The sequence below is a fragment of the Pan troglodytes genome, chromosome 1 (assembly GCF_028858775.2).
Source record: "Pan troglodytes isolate AG18354 chromosome 1, NHGRI_mPanTro3-v2.0_pri, whole genome shotgun sequence".
Classification (NCBI taxonomy): domain Eukaryota; kingdom Metazoa; phylum Chordata; class Mammalia; order Primates; family Hominidae; genus Pan; species Pan troglodytes.
In genome coordinates this window covers 81,776,119-81,794,359 of record NC_072398.2, presented here as the reverse complement: position 1 = coordinate 81,794,359, position 18,241 = coordinate 81,776,119, and the positions used below count along the sequence as shown (strand labels likewise).

General features: G+C 37.9%; 1 protein-coding gene across 6 annotated transcripts in view; it reads left to right on the top strand.

Moving 5' to 3' along the window:
- Window positions 1-18,241, top strand: part of POU2F1 (POU class 2 homeobox 1) — a 206,391-nt gene that overhangs the window by 94,331 nt on the left and 93,819 nt on the right. For 4 of the 6 annotated variants that reach the window (XM_016961676.4, XM_063787103.1, NM_001279883.2 and 1 more), the window contains 1 exon segment: window positions 17,637-17,702. In XM_016961676.4, the coding sequence (XP_016817165.1) occupies window positions 17,645-17,702 (58 nt within the window). In that variant the 5' untranslated portion in view covers window positions 17,637-17,644. 6 annotated transcript variants of the gene reach the window in all.

Sequence of the window (18,241 nt, the reverse complement as noted above, 5' to 3'; positions counted from 1 at the left end):
TTCTCATGGGATCTGGTTATTTTAAAGTGTATGGCAACCCCACTCCCCAATCTCTGTCTCTCTTGCTCCTGCTTTTGCCATATGGCATGCCTGCTCCTGCCTTCACCTTCTACCATGATTGTAAGCCTCCTGAGATCTCCCCAAAAGCAGATGCTGCTATGTTGCCTATACAGCCTGCTGAACCTGAGCCAATTAAACCTCTTTTCTTATGCATTACCCAGCCTCAGGCATTTCTTTATAGCAATGTAAGAATGGCCTAATACATACATAGGCCCTATGAGCTGGCAGTCTCACTTCTGTGCATTTATCCCAGAGAAATAAAAAATTATGTTCACATAAAAATATGTATACAGATGTGCTTTACATATTATATATGAGTCCTGTATCAGAAATGTGCTTTGCAAATATTTTTCCCCAGTGTTGACTTGTCATCCTCTGTACCTCCTATGTACGAATGTTTACAGCAGGTTTATTTTAATAACCTAAAACTTAGAAACAGCCAAAAAGTCCCTCAATAAGTAAATGCCTAACAAACAGTGGGACATTGCTGAGCATGGTGGCTCATGCCTGTAATCCCGGCTACTTGGGAGACAGAAGTGGGATGATGGCGCTTGACCAGGAGTTCAAGACCAGCTTGAGCAACATAGTGAGGACTTGTCTCTAAAAAAAATTGTTTTTTGTTTGTTTGTTTGTTTTTTAATTAGCCAGGTGTGGTGACATGCTGGTAGTCCCAGCTACTTGGGAGGCTGAGGCGAGATGATCGATTGAGCCCAGGAGTTGAAGGCTGCAGTGAGCTATGATTATACTACAGCACTCCAGTCTGGGCAACAGAGAGATACCCCATCTCTTTAAAAAAACAAAAAAACAAAAAAAAAAACCCTGAAATTAAAAAACAAGCAAACTGTGGTACATCCATACCATGGAATACTTAATATTCAACGAGAAAAAGGAATAACTATTGATACACACCAAAGCTTTGTTGGATCTCAAAGGCATACATAATGCCAAGTAAAAAATGCCAATCTCAAATGGTCATGTTACTGTATGTTTCCATTTATATAACATTACCAAAATGACCAGTTATAAAGGTGGATAGCAGATTAGTGGTTGTTAGAGATTAGAAATAGCCAGAGGGATAGGAGTTGGTGTGACTGTCATGGGGTAGCAGGACGGAATTCTTTGTGATGAAATAGTTCTGTATCTTGATTGCAATGATAGTTACATGAACCTGCACATGTGACATTAAAATGACATAGAAGCATACTTTATATCAAGATCAATTGTTTGGATTTAATAGTGTAGTTACATAAGACGTAACCAGTGGAGAAATTAATGAATGGTACATGGGACCCATCTTTGAAGATTCCTTTGCATTTCTAGTAATTTCAAAATAAAAAGTCAAAAACAAAAGAGAGGGATATCATAGTTGCTATAGGATTTCAGAAGAAGAAATAGTTCCTTGATAACTAGGAGAATGAGGGAAGACCTGAGGCCGTAGCTTTCGAATAGTTTTTATAGGATAGGTAGACTTTTCACGAAACAATACAGGGAAAAGAAGGGTATTTTAGACAGATCGAGGTTAATGTTTTTGGAATGACTGCCACTGTATTATTATTAAGAAATGTTAGTAACATCTGATTAGTCTGAAGAATAATTAACTTAATGAGGAGGAATGTATCTTTAGATTTTATATCTGATATAGAACTCTGAGATATTTGTTACCCTTGTGGTGTCACACAGATTCTGGAAGCCTGAGTGTAACAGATAAAGAGAGAAAACATAAATTACCAGTATCAGAAATGAAATGGAACAGTTCAAAAAATGGATGGGAATAATCAAAGCTGCCTGGGTTTTAAACAAAACAAGGCTTATTTTTTCATGGATTTAAGAAATTGAATCAGAGAAGAACTCACATTTTATTTGTTGAAATAGGATAACTCTAATATTATTTTTATTTTTTTGAGATGGAGTCTCACTCTGTCACCCAGGCTGGAGTGCAGTGGTGCAGTCTAGGCTCACTGCAACTTCTGCCTCCTGGGTTCAAGCAATTCTCGTGCCTCAGCCTCCTCAGTAGCTGGGACTACAGGCGTGCACCACCACACCTGACTAAATTCTTGTATTTTTAGTAGAGATGGGGTTTCACCATGTTGGCCAGGCTGGTCTTGAACTACTGACCTCAGGTGATCCTCCTGCCTTTGCCTCTCAAAGTGCTGGGATTAGAGGCATGAGCCACCGTGCCTGGCTAGAACTCTAATACTAGACAACAATGTCAAGACAAATTACTATATGGTCCTGTGTTAAAACTCTGTAGTGACCTATTCTTTTTCTCCCTGGAATGTTCACAGTTTGTCATTACACCTTTTGGTGATTGCTTAATATTTCTATTATTCAGTTACAAGCCTTCTGAAACTTGTCCTTGCTGAGACCAGCTCAGTCGTGGAGACCCTAACCCAGTGGCGCTAGAGGAATTAAAGACACACACACAGAAATATAGAGTGCAGAGTGGGAATCAGGGGGCTGACAGCCTTCAGAGCTGAGAGCCACGAACAGAGCTTTACCCACATATTTATTGACAGCAAGCCAGTAATAAGCCTTGTTTCTATAGATTATAGATTAACTAAAACAGGAAACAAAGAGATGGACTCTGGCTAGTTATCTGCAGCAGGAACATGTCCTTAAGGCACAGATTGCTCATGCTATTATTTGCGGTTCAGGAATGCCTTAAGCAGTTTTCCATCCTGGGTGGGCCAGGTGTTACTTGCCCTCATTCCGATAAACCAACAACCTTCAGCATTGGCATCATAGCCATCACAAGCATGTCACAGTGCTGCAGAGATTTTGTTGATGGCCATTTTGGGGGCCTGTCTATGGCCAGATTTGGGGGCCTCTTCCCAACATGTCTCCCCTTTTTGTTTTTGCAAGATGATAAAAGCAAAGGTGGCTTTATCACAGTGAGCTACTTCTCGCAGCAGTCGGGATCTGCATCTGCAGACTATACACAGACAACACAGATTAAAAGCACGATCATCATTGAAATCACAGAGTCTCCAAGAGTTTTTATCCATTTTAACGGGTTAATAGCTGCTAATCATTTGCAGCTCCTTCATGCACTCCAGTTCCTGGCATTAAGGTCACGTGTGCCTGGGATGCTTTAAGTATTTGTTCTTTTAATTTTGCCATATCCAAAGACAAGTTTGTAGAGTGTCCTTCTAGATGCTTTTTTATTCTTTCCCAAATTTTGATCTTATTAAGAGCCATTAATAGTTTCCACAAATCCTTATGCTTAGCTCCTACAGTGGGCCATATCATTTGAGGTTGAGGTGCCACTAGACCGCCATGTTTTCAGATAATAGGAACTCTTGCCATACTTCTTACCATTTCTACCATTTGACCGTTTTGTTTAGACCAGCTGAACATAGTGTGGCCGTGGCACGCAGACTGAGAGGTGCAGTTCAAGCTAAACATCCCCTTAGGGGACCAATCAATAATGATGCCATAGGAATCATTGCTCAGCACCTCTGCCTGTTCTGCAATGCAATCTTCCCAAACAAGTATGTTCATTTTTTCTGACCAGGTCCAATCCTGTTTACAAATTTGTTTTTGAGGGCCGTATGCCTCAATTATAAGAGCAGATTTATTATGGTAAATACTGAGACCAGAAAGCATGTGTAACTGTGTCATAAAGTGATTACGTCCAGGCATTATTTGCCAGCCAAGATTGATAGCGAGGGGGTAGGCAACTAGTGGCCTTTCTCAAACAGATAGGCGGACATTCAAATCCTAAACAAATATTCATAACAGTTCTTTTCTCATGTGAGTGAGATGGGCCTCTAACATCTGTAGCACTGAGCATCCAAGAGCTATCATTAGTGTATACCTCCACTGGGGGGGTCCAGCCAAGTTACAGGCCATAGAAGTGGTAGAAAAGGTAAATATGCCCTATAAGTATAATTGTTCTCTGTGTCAGCCTTTGCTAAGGGAATACTCACGGCATTGGTGATCACCGCTATCATAGCTATCATTAGATTACTCATTGTGACTGGTTGTCCTGCTTTCCTCAGGTTTTCTTCCATCATCTGTGACAGCTTCTTGATCTGTCCCCAGGTAGGTGGCTGTATTTGACGGGTGTTGCTCATGACAGTTGAGGTCCTCCTCAGCGTCATTCTCGACATGGCTGCAACCGGGGGGTTTTTGGGATCCTCCCAAAACCTCTTCCTGGGTATCTGGCTCATAGTAAGGTTTCAGGTGTCTTGATGGTATCCAGATAGGCTGCTGGTTTTGGCCTGGAGAAACACAAGCATAACTTCTACCCCAAGTTATTATTTTACCTGTTTCCCAACTTTTTGTTGTCGGATCTCTCCACCAAACCAGTTGTTTTGCCTCTGTCTTTGCAGCTGGTTTCTGTAGATGCTGTTTAGCTGCTGATAACATCTGGGCTTTAGGCAGGCTCAAAAAATTTAAAGTCAATAATGCTAGATTCAGTTGCATATGTGGTGTCCCGTAGTTCCTGTTTCCCCCCTTTTGCTTTTGCAACTGCTGTTTCAGTTAGAGATTCATTCTTTCCACTATGGCTTGTCCTTGAGAATTACATGGGATGCCAGTAATGTGTTTAATATTCCATATAGAGAAAAATGTAGCTAGAGCTTGGCTAGTATATCCTGGGGCATTGTCCCTTTTAATAGAAACTGGAATGCCCATCACTGCAAAACACTGCAAAAGGTGACATTTAACACAAGCAGAAGACTCTCCTGATTGGCATGTAGCCCAGACAAAGTGAGAAAATGTATCTACACATACGTGCACATAAGCTAGTCTCCCAAACGAGGGAATATGGGTGGTGACATCCATTTGCCAAAGAGAATTAGGTTCCAATCCTCGAGGATTAACTCCTCCTGTAAAAGATGAGGAATGCACCATTTGGCAAGTTGGGCATCACTTGGTAATAGCTTTAGCTTCTTTCCAGGTAATGCTGTATCTGCATTTGAGACCAGAGGCATTAACATGGGTTAAATTGTAAAAGTGTCTGGCATTAGATATTGCAGTAGCAACTAGGCAATCAGCCATTTGATTCCCTGCAGTCAAAGGTCCTGGAAGAGGTATATGAGCCCTAATGTGAGTTGATGTAAATAGGGTGCATTCTACTCCTAACTGCTGTTTGCAGTTGGGTAAATAAAGTCATCAGCTGCTCATCTGTTTGGAATCGTAGCTGAGCATTTTCAACTAACTGTGTAGAAAGAACCACATATGAAGAATCAGAAATCACATTAATAGGCATATCAAAAGCAGTCAATACCTCAATTACAGCTACAAGTTTTGCTTTTTGAGCTGAAGTATAGGGCGACTGGAAAACTTTACCTTTCAAGCCAGAATAAGAAGCTTTACCATTACTAGACCCATCTGTGAAGACATTTTCAGCACCTTCAATTGGTTTAAATTTAGTTGTTTTAGGGAGAATCTAATTAGTTATTTTCAAAAATTGAAACAGTTTTCATTTTAGGAAAATGGTTATAGAGAATACCCACAAAGTCAGCTAAGTGAGTTTGCCAAGTAAGACTATTTGTAAAAGCCTGTTGTATTTCTGCCTTTGTAAGAGGGACGGTAATTTTTCCAGGATCATATCCATGTAATTTAACAATCTTCGTTCTCCCATTTCCTAGCATAGTAGCAATTTGATCCAAATAAGCAGTCAAAGTCCGTGAATTAGTTTGTGGAAGAAAAAGCCACTTTACAAGATGTTGCTCGTGAACAATAACACCAGTAGGTGAATGCTGAGTTGAAAAAATTAGCAAATCTAGAGTCTTCTCTGGATCTATTCTATTTATTTGAGCCTTATATGCTTGCTTCTCAATTAGCTGTAACTCTGCCTCAGCCTCCTTTGTTAATTGCTGAGGGTTAGTGAGACTAGGATCTCCTCAAAGGATAGAAAATAGATTACTCATGGCATAGGTAGGAATGCCTAGAGCAGGTCATGTCCAATTAATGTCCCCTAGTAATTTTTGAAAGTCATTTAATGTTTTCAATTGATCGCTATGTATGGTTACTTTCTGTGGCACAATGGTAGTGTCATTTATTAAGGTCCCCAAGTAGGGGTAAAGAGTAGTAGTCTGAATTTTGTCAGGAGCTATAATTAAACCAGCATGAGAAATCGAATTTTGCAAGTGATCATAACATTGAAGTAATATTTCTCGAGTGGGGGCAGCACAAAGTATATCATCCATATAATGAATAATGTAACACTGGGAAAATTTTTTACGAGTAGGTTCAATTGCTTGCCCTACATAAGTCTGGCAAATTGTTGGACTGTTTAACATGCCTTGTGGCAACACTTTCCTATAAAAACACTTAGCAGGCTGCAGGTTGTTACCGCAGGAATTGTAAATGCAAACTGTTCACAGTCCTGCTCAGCTGAGGGGATAGTAAAGAAACAGTCTTTTAAATCTATGACTATTAAAGGTGAATTTTTTGGAATCATAGCAGGAGAAGGCAATCCTGTCTGTAATGCCCCCATAGGTTGTATAACTGAATTAATGGCCCTAAGATCTGTCAACATTCTCCATTTACCTGATTTTTTCTTAATAACAAAGACTGGAGAATTCTGGAGGAAAAGGTTGGAGCTATGTGTCCTTTTTCTAATTGTTCAGTTACTAAGTCCTCTAAAGCCTCCAGTTTCTCTTTACTTAGCAGCCATTGTTCTATCCAAATTGGCTTATCTGTTAACCATTTTAAACATATAGGTTCTGGAAGCTTAACAATGGCCACCATCAAAAATGATACCCTAAACCTTGGCAGGAACTTTGTCTTTCTACTTGAAGTGGTTCCTTCAAACCTTGCAGATTTTTTCCTAGTCCCATACCAGGGACATACCCCATTTCCTGCATCATATGTTGACTTTGAGAGCTATATAATTGTTCTGGAATTAGAACTTGTCCTCCCCATTGCTGTAATAAATCTCTCCCCAATAAATTTATAGGTACAGAAGTTATAACTGGTTGAATAGTCCCAGGTTGTCCATCGGGCCCTTCACAATGCAAAATATAACTACTTTGATATACTTCAGAGGCTTTACCAACTCCAACTGTGTTAAATTGAGCAGATTGAATTGGCCACGTGGACGGCCAGTGCTGTAGAGAAATGATTGAAATGTCCATTCCTGTATCTACCAAACCTTAAATTCTTTACCCTGAATAGTTATTTCACAGGTAGGACATTTATCAGTAATTTGATTCACCCAATAAGTTGCTTTGCCTTATTTGTGCTTCCAAATCCTCCTGTTCGTGTAGTTTCACTTTTCCCCATTTCCACATATGACACAATCAGGAGCTGTGCTATACACTCTCCTGGCTCTGCTTTGCAGGGAACAGAAGTAGATATAACAATTTGAATTTCCCCATTGTAATCTGAATCTATGACTTCTGTACGTACTTGCACTCCTTTTAAATTTAAACTAGACATACCTAGAAGTAATCCTACCATCCTCGCTGGCAAGGGTTGACAGACTTCTGTTGGCACTTTTTGCGGGGGTTCCCCAGGCAGAAGGCTCACAGCTTTTGGGCAGCATAAATCTACTGCAGCACTACCGGCTGTGGCGGGGGACAGGCATTGTACAGGGGTGAGGGAATGGCCTGAGCCAGAAATGCCCCGGTTTGGGCGCTACTTGCCGAGACCAGGTCGGTCGTGGAGACCCTAACCCAGTGGCGCTAGAGGAATTAAAGACACACAGAAATATAGAGTGCAGAGTGGGAATCAGGGCTGACAGCCTTCAGAGCTGAGAGCTACAAACAAAGCTTTACCCACATATTTATTGACAGTAAGCCAGTCATAAGCATTGTTTTTATAGATTTAGATTAAAACGGGAAACAAAGAGATGGGCTCTGGCTGGTTATCTGCAGCAGGAACATGTCCTTAAGGCACAGATCACTCATACTATTGTTTGTGGTTCAGGAACACCTTAAGCGGTTTTCCGCACTGGGTGAGCCAAGTGTTCCTTGCCGTCATTCCGGTAAACCAACAACCTTCAGCATGGGCGTCGTAGCCATCATGAGCATGTCACAGTGCTGCAGAGATTTTGTTTATGGCCATTTTGGGGGCCTGTCTACAGCCAGATTTGGGGGCCTATCCTCAGCACGTTCTTGTCTTCCCAATTCCTATGCCTGTGCCTGAAAGCACTTAGTAAATACTTGTGGAATCCATTAATGATTGAAATCAGTGACTTGGCAAAACACTTTAAACTAGAATGAAAGAAAGACAGTTATAGAAGTAAAGAAACAGTATGGTAAGATAGGATCATGTAGGATAGGCTAGACAGATAAGTTTAGTGAAATGGTAAAACTTTAATAGAGCTACACAAAGATTTAAGCTTTTACAACCAAGAAATTCAGGATTGGATTTTGTAATAGATTTAGTTTTAAAGAATGCCAGATTGTTAGAGTGAACAGTAGATGAGCTATGTATATAGCTGTAAAAATGTAATGTAGCACAGGTTAAAAGAGACCAGAAACATGTCATTTCAAACTGCTTTCTGGTGTAGTAGCTTTCTCAGTGAGCCACCACTTAAATGACTTGATGAGATTAACTGACAGCCCATTCCTGTTTGATGCACTATCTGATTCCCTATAGCATGCTGAAGACTTACTCCATGGTGTGTCTACCAGTTGAGTTGTAAAGTTATTAAGAACCATTTACTTGTTTGTGCTCCGAATACTGTTCATGCTAGTTGTACTAATTTTAATCACACTATTTATTTATTTTTTTATTTACAGATGGAGTTTCTCTCTGTCACCCAGGCAGGAGTGTAGTCACGCGATCTCAGCTCAATGCAACCTCCGCCTCCTGGGTTCAAGCAATTCTCATGCCTCAGCCTACTGAGTAGTTGGGACTATAGGCGCATGCCATCACGCCTAGCTAATTTTTGCATTTTTAGTAGAGATAGGGTTTCACCATGCTGGCCAGGCTAATCTCGAACTCCAGAGCTCAGGTGATCCACCTACCTAGGACTCCCAAAGTGTTGGGATTACAGGCATTAGTCACCACACCCAGCCTAATTACACAACTTAAATAACTATATAAACCAAGGAAAAGAATAGAAAAAGAAAGATGATGTTTCTGTGAAAATTAAGTTAAATGCTTTGGAAAGATTTGATAAAGGGTAATTACTAAAAAATACTGAATTAGATGTGTGCAAGAGAGCTATAAAATAGTAGGGATAAATTATTCTAAAAAAATAGAAAAGCATTATGGACTCAGATTGCCTCATGTGTCATATAATTCTTGCCCCACTTTTAAAGCAGTGTTTTTTAATCTATGAGACATGAAGTCAATTTAATAGGTTGAAGTCAACAATTTTTTTAAAGAAATATTTTAGAACACATCGCAATACATTTATACCTGGAAAGAAGCATTGTTCTATGGAACTTTTCTTGAGTTTTTAGTATTTAGTCTATACATATATGTACAATGTAAAATGTGACTTTCAGTGAAAAACGTAAAAATCTTTTGAGTTTTTTATCCAAACTCAAAAGGCTTTGGCCCAAAAAAATTGGTGAATGAATGTGTATTTATATGCTTTGGGTTAAAATACAATCATTATGTACTTGTGTTTATGATACTTAGGTTGACCATTTTGTTCAGCCAACCAACTACTGATCTCAGTCTCATGGGATAAGAATTTTTACATATTTTCTTTTACTTGTCTTCCTCTCATGCCCTCCATATTGTGCCTGAGTCCCCAACCCCCACCATACCTCGGCTCTCTGTTTAGTAGCTATGTGACCCTAAGGGTCATTAACTAGGCCTCAGTTTACTTTTTATGAAGTAAGATTATCCTTCAGATTGCTTGTTATTTGGCAGTGCTTAATAGCCACGTTGATAAAGTACATTTCTTTCATGGTATCTGCCCATCTAGATTTTTAGTAAATGATAGACATTCCGTTAAGTTATTCTAAAAGATTTTTTGTGGGGGGAGGAGACACTGAGAGCCCCATAATGCAACCTTAGAGGGTATCATTTACATAGTCTGTGATGTAGTTGACAAGAATGGTGGCAGTGCCAATACCTATCACTTGATTCTGAGTCTCAAATTTTCAAGTCCTGGAATGTTGTTTCATATTTGGTGGGCATTAGTAAAATTATTTTACTTTGTATGTGTGTGATGGGTTTGTTGGACTTTTTTTGTAAATAATTATTGATAATGCTTGAGGTACTAAGTATTTTTATTACAGAGAATTGAAATATCATTAAGTGTTTTCTGTAAGTAAGTTAATAGGACACTAAATTATTGGTAGATTGGAAAAGAGATGAAGGTTGGAAAGGATATTGGTGTACTGTTGAGATTGGCTGGGGTGAAACCAGTGACACTAAAAGATGCAGACACCCCCCATGATATAGAAAGGAGGTAACAGGCAATAATTGTTGAGTCAGACATTTCTGCTTGTTCAACTAGTTATATAGTCAGTACAGAATAGAGGGTACAAATGGCTATTCATATAGAACATGACCAGGCTGGATGTTAATGATTTAGTAAGGTAGAATATAGGCCGATCTCAGTTCACTCTCACATAAAAGGTGTGTTTTAAAACACTAGTTTATGATTTGTCATTGCCTTCAATTTCATTTCTAATGATACCTACACTGGCCCATAAGATCATGAATATAAAAATATTTTAATACTAGTAGTGTTGGCTGGGCATGGTGGCTCACGCCTGTAATCCCAGCACTTTGGGAGGCCAAGGTGGGCGAATCACGAGGTCAGGAGTTCGAGACCAGCCTGGCCAACATGGTGAAACCCGTCTCTACTAAAAATACAAAAATTAGCCTGACATGGTGGCAGGCGCCTGTAATCCCAGCTACTTGGGAGACTGAGGCAGGAGAATCGCTTGAAACCAGAAGGCAGAGGTTGCAGCAAGCTGAGATTGTGCCACTGCACTCCAGCATGGGCAAAAGAGCAAACTGCATCTCAAAAAAAACAAAAACAAAAACAAAAACTAGTAGTGTTAACCGTGAATTCTGGGTCCTGGAAGAGCGTTTGTCCCCTCTTTTAGAAAAAAAAAAAAGGTTACATTTTAGGCGTAATTGTGAAATACATGAGTTTGAATTTGCCCTTTCAGCTCCTTTTTATACTTCCATATGTTACTACTATTTCCTATTATTACTACCTTCTATGAACCCTTTGCCCACATGACCCCACCCCCAATCCAGGTCCTCTAAACGTCAGTTGTTTTATCATTTATTGACCTCTTCTCTAGTAGAAACAACCATTGCCTTACTAATCAACTCCTCAACTAGGTGTTAAATGAAAGCAGTGGGATTGGATTAATTCATGCTCAAGTGTGAATGACTGACAATCCCACAAACCTCTCAAAAATGATTTTCCTTTGTACAAAGGGTGTTCTTTCTAGGTTAAGTTTTAGTCTAATTGATTCTTTGCTATTATTTCAGACAGATGACCAAGTGAAATGGACATTTGAACTTTGTGGGAAAAGCTGTTATTTTCTTCTTTTGGACATAAATGTGCCATGGTTGGGGAGTATAGGCAAGAGATGGTGACAGTCCCTCTCCCAATCCATCTGTAGAGGCTTGGACAAACTCCTGGTGTTTAAACTTCCCCTCTAAAATTAGTAGGGTACCTAGGTCAAGGGTGGTAGAAAGGGACTTTTCTTGCCTTTCCTTCCCACTGTAGCAAAGTGAGCTTTTTTTTCCGGGTGAGCTTTGCAGTAGAGGGGAAGCGGGGGGTCCCACTCTAGATAGTAGCCTGTGTGGGCTGGTAAACTATAGCCTCCCTGCTACAGGTCTTGTGGGACTCCCTTAGCCTGAGGGGGAGGCTCTTTCACTAGGAAGGTGCTGCTCCTGTTGGGTACAGACACACTCCTTTGTCAGCAATGATTGTCTGGCTGCAAGTCATCCTTAGCTAATATATGAAAGACCGCACTCACAGTAGAAAGGTAGTTTAGAGATGTTATTACATAAAGTAGAAAAGGGCAGATGGTAAGTTGCAGAAATATCCCATAATAAATGCAAATAATAAATTTTAAATTCCGTAAAGGCAGAAGAGGAGGGAAATAAACATTTATTGATATCTACTGTAATCTAGTCACATTCATCATTGCTTTTCATCTTTTCTCACCAAGGAGAATTTGTATAATCCAACATATTCTACCTTAAAAACTCATTTGAAATTTGTGTTTTCTTCTATAATGTATTCTTATTTTAATACAAAGTGGTGTGAAATATTAAATAAGATTGATGCTTTCAAAAGATGGACATGTTTATCCAGTGACTTGATGTCTGCCCTGGCACAACTGCATCACATTCCTCCAGTCCATGCTCTTGTCTGAGAAGCATGAAAGCATTTATCTCACAATAACCTCATGAAAGGGATATCATCATTTTATAGGTGATAAAATTAAGGCTCGAAGAAGGAAGGAACTTAAACAGGTATTACAGGTACTAAATGGCTGTGTTAAGTTTCTCCCCCAAAGTCTCTCCTCATAAGCATTTTGTGATTCAGTAAAACAGAAAAACTGGTAATGCAGAGTGCTGATCCAAAAGTTTAAGGTTTTTGGTCCTCTACTGACTTGCAAGGGAATCTTTTTAAAGGCCACTTGTTAAAATCTGTCTTTCATTTCCTCATATGCATGTTGAGTTTAATTTCAACCTTAATGTTGGGAAAAGGTGCATACGTATTTTAGAAATCAGGCATTTGATATTCTTGAAGACTAGTTCTAAATAAAAACAGTTATTAATGGGCTGACACCTTTCAGAACTCTCCTCAAATCTAGTGCACTCTTATGTGTATCTGTACACACATAAGTTAAAAGTGACTTTTAAACACAATGTCTTTGCTGCCGTTTACTGGTTTCTTCACTACACTGAAAACAAACCATTCAGTCTGCTGCTTTACCACCTCTCAGCAATTCCCTACGTGTTTAACTCATCCATAATGCATAGGAATAGCCAAGAGCACAGATTCTGATATCAGAAAATTCTAGTTTTAAATCCTGATTCCGAATTACTAGTGTGACATTGGATAAAGTGTTTTAGTTCTCTGTGCCTCAGTTTCCTTACTTTAATAATATATAAGGAAAGAAAGGGGTAATAATGCTTATTACTCCATGGAGATTTTGTAAATCTCCTGAATTGTCTGTGATGATTAGGCTGTTGTCATTGTAATGCCTGAAAAATTTTGGGTTGATGACTTACCTTGTAAATATACTTTAAATTGAATAAACATATAGTTTAGTAAGGATTATATATATGTATGTATGTTCATTAAGTGAAATATACTTGAGAATACCAAGTAATTCCACCATTTACATGGCCCACCCTTTGACAATAGAGATTCTAAGTAACAAACTGTCTTCTTTCTACTTGAGATTTATTTTCATGGGGGAAGGATACTGCATAATATGTAGCATTCAACTAATCTATTCTGTTAATTTGGTAGTATAAAAAGATTTGTAGATAATGAATTTCTATACTCTTTAAGATACTTTATACACCTTGCACTGCTTCTGGGTTTACTGTTGCCTCGTTTTAAAGTGGGACTTTTCTTGACGGAAGTGTGTTAAGAATTGGAAAATTCCCTATCAGTAGGCTAGCACCATCTTGACAGCCTTGTGTTCTGCTTCTACCTTGCTAATTGTTTCCTTGGGATTATTTGGATTGTGTAGAAAGCTTTTTGCAAATCCTCTTATTACTGAAGTCATTGTTGCCAGCAGGAATAAGATTAAAGGTGCTTAAGTCTGTAGGGTTGTTTCTAATTTGTACGTGTCATTTCAGTGGCATTTTAACAGAACTCTGTCTCCTGTACCTCCCTTCTCCCTTGGTACTATCTCCAGTTAGGTCCAAGAAGCCAGGCCATTGGAAGAAGTCTCATTTTATCCTCCTAATTATTATGCTGGCACTCAGGAGATAATTTTTCCCCTCATGCACTGCCAATTAATATGCAAATAGCCTGATAAATATTTATGCAACGATTTAAATTATGCAGGGAGTGCTTTCAGTATATTCTGTAAATGAATTGTTCATGGACTTCAAAGTGCTGGCTGCTGTGCTAACGAGGAGAGATTTGCATAAGGCCCTAATCACGCGCATACTGATTAAGCTTCATTATGGAAACTGCCAGCTGCAATCTTTGTTTCTATTTTATTACAAAAAGAGGAACTTTTTCATGCTTCAGTTGCCTTGACAATGTCAGTCCTAGCTGGTAGGAGAGACTAAAACTCCTCTGAGCAACTGAAGTTTCCTTATTCAGTTGAAGATTGCTATGGTGTAACAGAAGTTGTATTTTGCTTTTCCCCTTAATCCACTTTCCACCCTACGCAACCCCCCTCTTTTCTCTTAAGAACATACTGTAGATTTGTTAGAAATAGTAGTACCTTCTTTCCCCACCCCAAACTGCTACCTGTTTCTTCCTTGTTTGGACTCTCTGCTCCTCTAGAAGATTTCACAGCAATGCTGGACTGCAGTGACTATGTTCTAGGTGGGTACCAGCACAGTTCTTTTCTTAGAAGCTTTAATATGGAAATAGAGTGTGTCGGGTTGACTATGCATAAATGCTTAATCGCATATGCAGCCTGTGGCGGGGGAGGGGGAGAGTTGGACTGAGCAGGGAAGGAGGAAAGCATTTGCAAAGCACAAGCTTACTTGAATTTGCAGTAGGTCCCTCCCTGTGACTAGCTCTTCTGATTCAGAGGGTATCGTTAGTAAATACAGTTAATTTAGAGTTCAGCTCGAATGAATATTTTTGCTTTTTGGAAATTCCTATTGAGAACATTTCATGTAGTTATAAAAACATCTTAAATCTGAAACAAGGCATAGAACTGTACATAGATAATATATACATATTAATAAAAATGTTTTTCATACCTAATGAGAACGTCTTATACAAAAACCAAAATGCTCAGTGAAAAATAAGGTTGAGTCACAATGCAGAATAGTTTTTATAAATGTTAATAAAGAGGGTAATTGTACTGGTTGCTGCAACAGATCTGTTGATCGATTTCCAGATTTTAGAAACTATTAACTTTTCAAATTTTTGCTAGGATTAGTCCTCTTTTTAATTTTTTAAAAATCAACTATATACTCTAGATAACTACAACTTTAAATGTTGGAAAACCTTTTTAGAGTTTTCTCTGTAGAACAGCAAGCCTTTTGGAGTGGAAGATGTCCAGCTTAAATTTGTTAAAACCATCTTTGGTGATGAAGATTTCAAATAAATCAAGGCACTTTGATTTTTAGATATATGGTGGCTAATGGTGGTCATATTTTGTGTGGAGTTATGTCTGTTTATATGCAGAATTATTGAGACTTTTTTTAGTTACTCTAGTCACCTGGAAAGTTAAATGATATGAACTCCAGGACTTGGATATCTTACATTTAAAACTTTTGCAAATGACTTTTTTCCTATATTGTCATTTTCTGCACTTGAAAATTAAAGCTGCTCCTGTCACCTTCATAGTTGCCAAAGATAAAGTAAAATGATACTTTTGAAAACGTTTGAATTCTTATGCATAAGGCATGGCCTAAACCCAGGGTAGCAGTATCTGCCCAGCACAGTAAAAGCCACTATGTAAAGAGTGAATGACAGAAACAACAAATTTATGTCAGGAATTCAATCTTGTATTTACTCTTTGACATTTACTTAGTTAACAATTCAAAAAAAGGAAAGAAAAATACCTTTTTGGAATATTTTTAACACATCATTTTAGAATTAGAAATTACATCTCTTACTTTCAGTTAATAGTATTATTTAAACAGTCTTCCCATTGTGCAATTTTATTTTTGTGTGTATGTGAAGTAATGTTTTATTTTTGTGTGTATGTGAGATAATTTTGTTAAATGCTTTTGAAGCTCTTGACAGTTCAGTAGAAGAATCTGAGATGATTCACTTAAAATACCTGTGACATAGTCTTTATAGATGGGAAAATTAGAATATGAATTGTACAAAGTCAGGCTCATGACTTGTTAAGAATTATGCTTATTTCTGCGGTGCCCACATATGTGAGAAAACTTACTCTTTTTATGAATGTTAACTGATTGATCATTTTTTCCACTTTCCTTTAAAATTCGTTTAAAGGAAGCATGAAGCAGTATGTATGCTAATGGTATATTCTATTACATTTGTTGTGATCTCTGTTGACTTTCATGAGATTTTGGTTGTCATTCAGAAAGCTGATTTTTCACTAAGTTGTACACCTGTTCCTTTCAAACCTTAGTATGCTTTCAGATGATATTTAAATTTCTCTGGACAGTGAGAAGAAGGAAGTTGTAGAACTGCCCTCATTTATGACCACAAACATATGAATTTTAACCCTTTGAACATTAGAAGACCAAACCAAAGTTATGACAGAACTGCCTAAGCCCATAAGACAAGCGTCAGTTACAGAAACTTTTACTGTATTGGAAAAGCTATTACACATCTTCTTGTTGGAAATGACACTTGTAAAAGAAAGACTCCTGATTTTTTTTCTCATCTGTTATGCATGGGGATAATTCGACTGTAAAGAACATGGTTGAGAATTCTGTCTAGTGATTGTTTTGATTTTCTAGTTAGATGTTTAAGCAGATGACAAAATGTGCTCTTTGGTCAAAAACACAGTATAGTTTAAATATTTGTTCTCTGTTAATAACTAAAGTTAAATGGTTCTTAACTTATTTAACCACTAAATAAGTTAATGTGGGTAAAGGCAGAACTTATTTGACAGTAAACTTGTTTGATCATAAATATTCTAAGTTTGAGTTTACAGTAGTAGAATAAGAGATATATTTATGTATATTCCCTTTCTTACCCTTTCAAAGACTTAGAAGAAAAGCAGAGTTCTTGTCCCTTCTCTTAATGTATTTTCTGGGATACCTAATATTGCTTGATGAAAACATTTTACTGTGGAAATAAACCTTCATTAAGTAGATAACCCAGAAATGATAAACTCAAATTAGCAGTTTCATTTAGGATATTGAGGTAGTATTACTTTAAGTGGGTGTGGTTGTAATGCAGTTTTGAAATTATTAGCTATATCTGTTATGCCTTATGGTACAACTTCTTGTGCTGGTTTATAGTTGAGGTATGAATTTAATATGTTCTCACTTTGACTTGTTTAGTTTGGTTGGGGAGGGGAGTAAATTTGGAGATAATTTACCTTAGACGTGTTTTCTTTTAGTTCATAGGTTGAGTTACTGTCCCATCTTTTATCAAGATTACCAGTGGGTTGTTTTGGTTATAATGAATGAATATCATTGCATATAGAAAAAGATACTTTATTTGGGAATAACATTTTATTTTGTGAGGTGCTTCCCCCCTTTCCAGTTTTACTTCATGTTAAAAGCATTTATTCCTTTTACATATCAGGCTTTCTAATTTTCTTCAGGTTACAGTTCTGCTGTCTTTCTTTAAAGAATCTTAAAATTATTTAAAAAGACAGTTTATTTGTGAATCCCTTCAGGGTCTGGGGAATTTTGAATTTCTTCCAGATAACCTTTTATTATAATTTCTAGTATTTTAGCCAGACATGTATACACTGGGTCTTCTTAAACTATATGACTATAACATTAGTTAACCCTTTTCTCTGCCACAGTTCTGCCTCCTCAATCCCATCTCCATCCCCAGTTTTTTAAAAACCTTATTCTCCTCTGATTTATTGCAGACTCAAGAATGAACAATCCGTCAGAAACCAGTAAACCATCTATGGAGAGTGGAGATGGCAACACAGGTAAGAGTTTTCTGATCTAGCTTTTTAATTAACTCTAGTAGAGCACAAAGAAGAAAGTTTCCATGTAACTAGGACTTGTATTTGGCAAATACAGACCAATTTGAGTATTGAGTTGTCAAATATGATTCAGTCCTTTAGGAACTGGGAGGGATTATGTTTGTTTAAGATTACTTAACTTTCTTCTGCAGGCAGCTTCGTTGTTTTGCTTCTGTCTATCAGACAAACTATGCAGAAGTTAGGAAAACTGTCCTTTGGGTCAGATAGTTTTGGATATGAAATATGGGTTTACCACTCACTAGCTTGTGACTTTAGGCAATTTCCCCAATCTTTTTGAGACTTAATTTATTCAATTACAAAATGAGGATAATATATTTCAGGTTATTGTGAGTATTAAAGGAGATGATATATGTGGCATGTTAAGCAAAATGCCAGCTATGCAGTAACTATTCAGTAAAATGTTATTTTTCTTACAGATGTTAATCAAAATAGTAAATTTTATCTGCCCTACCTTTGCTATAAATTATATTAAAAGTTATGAT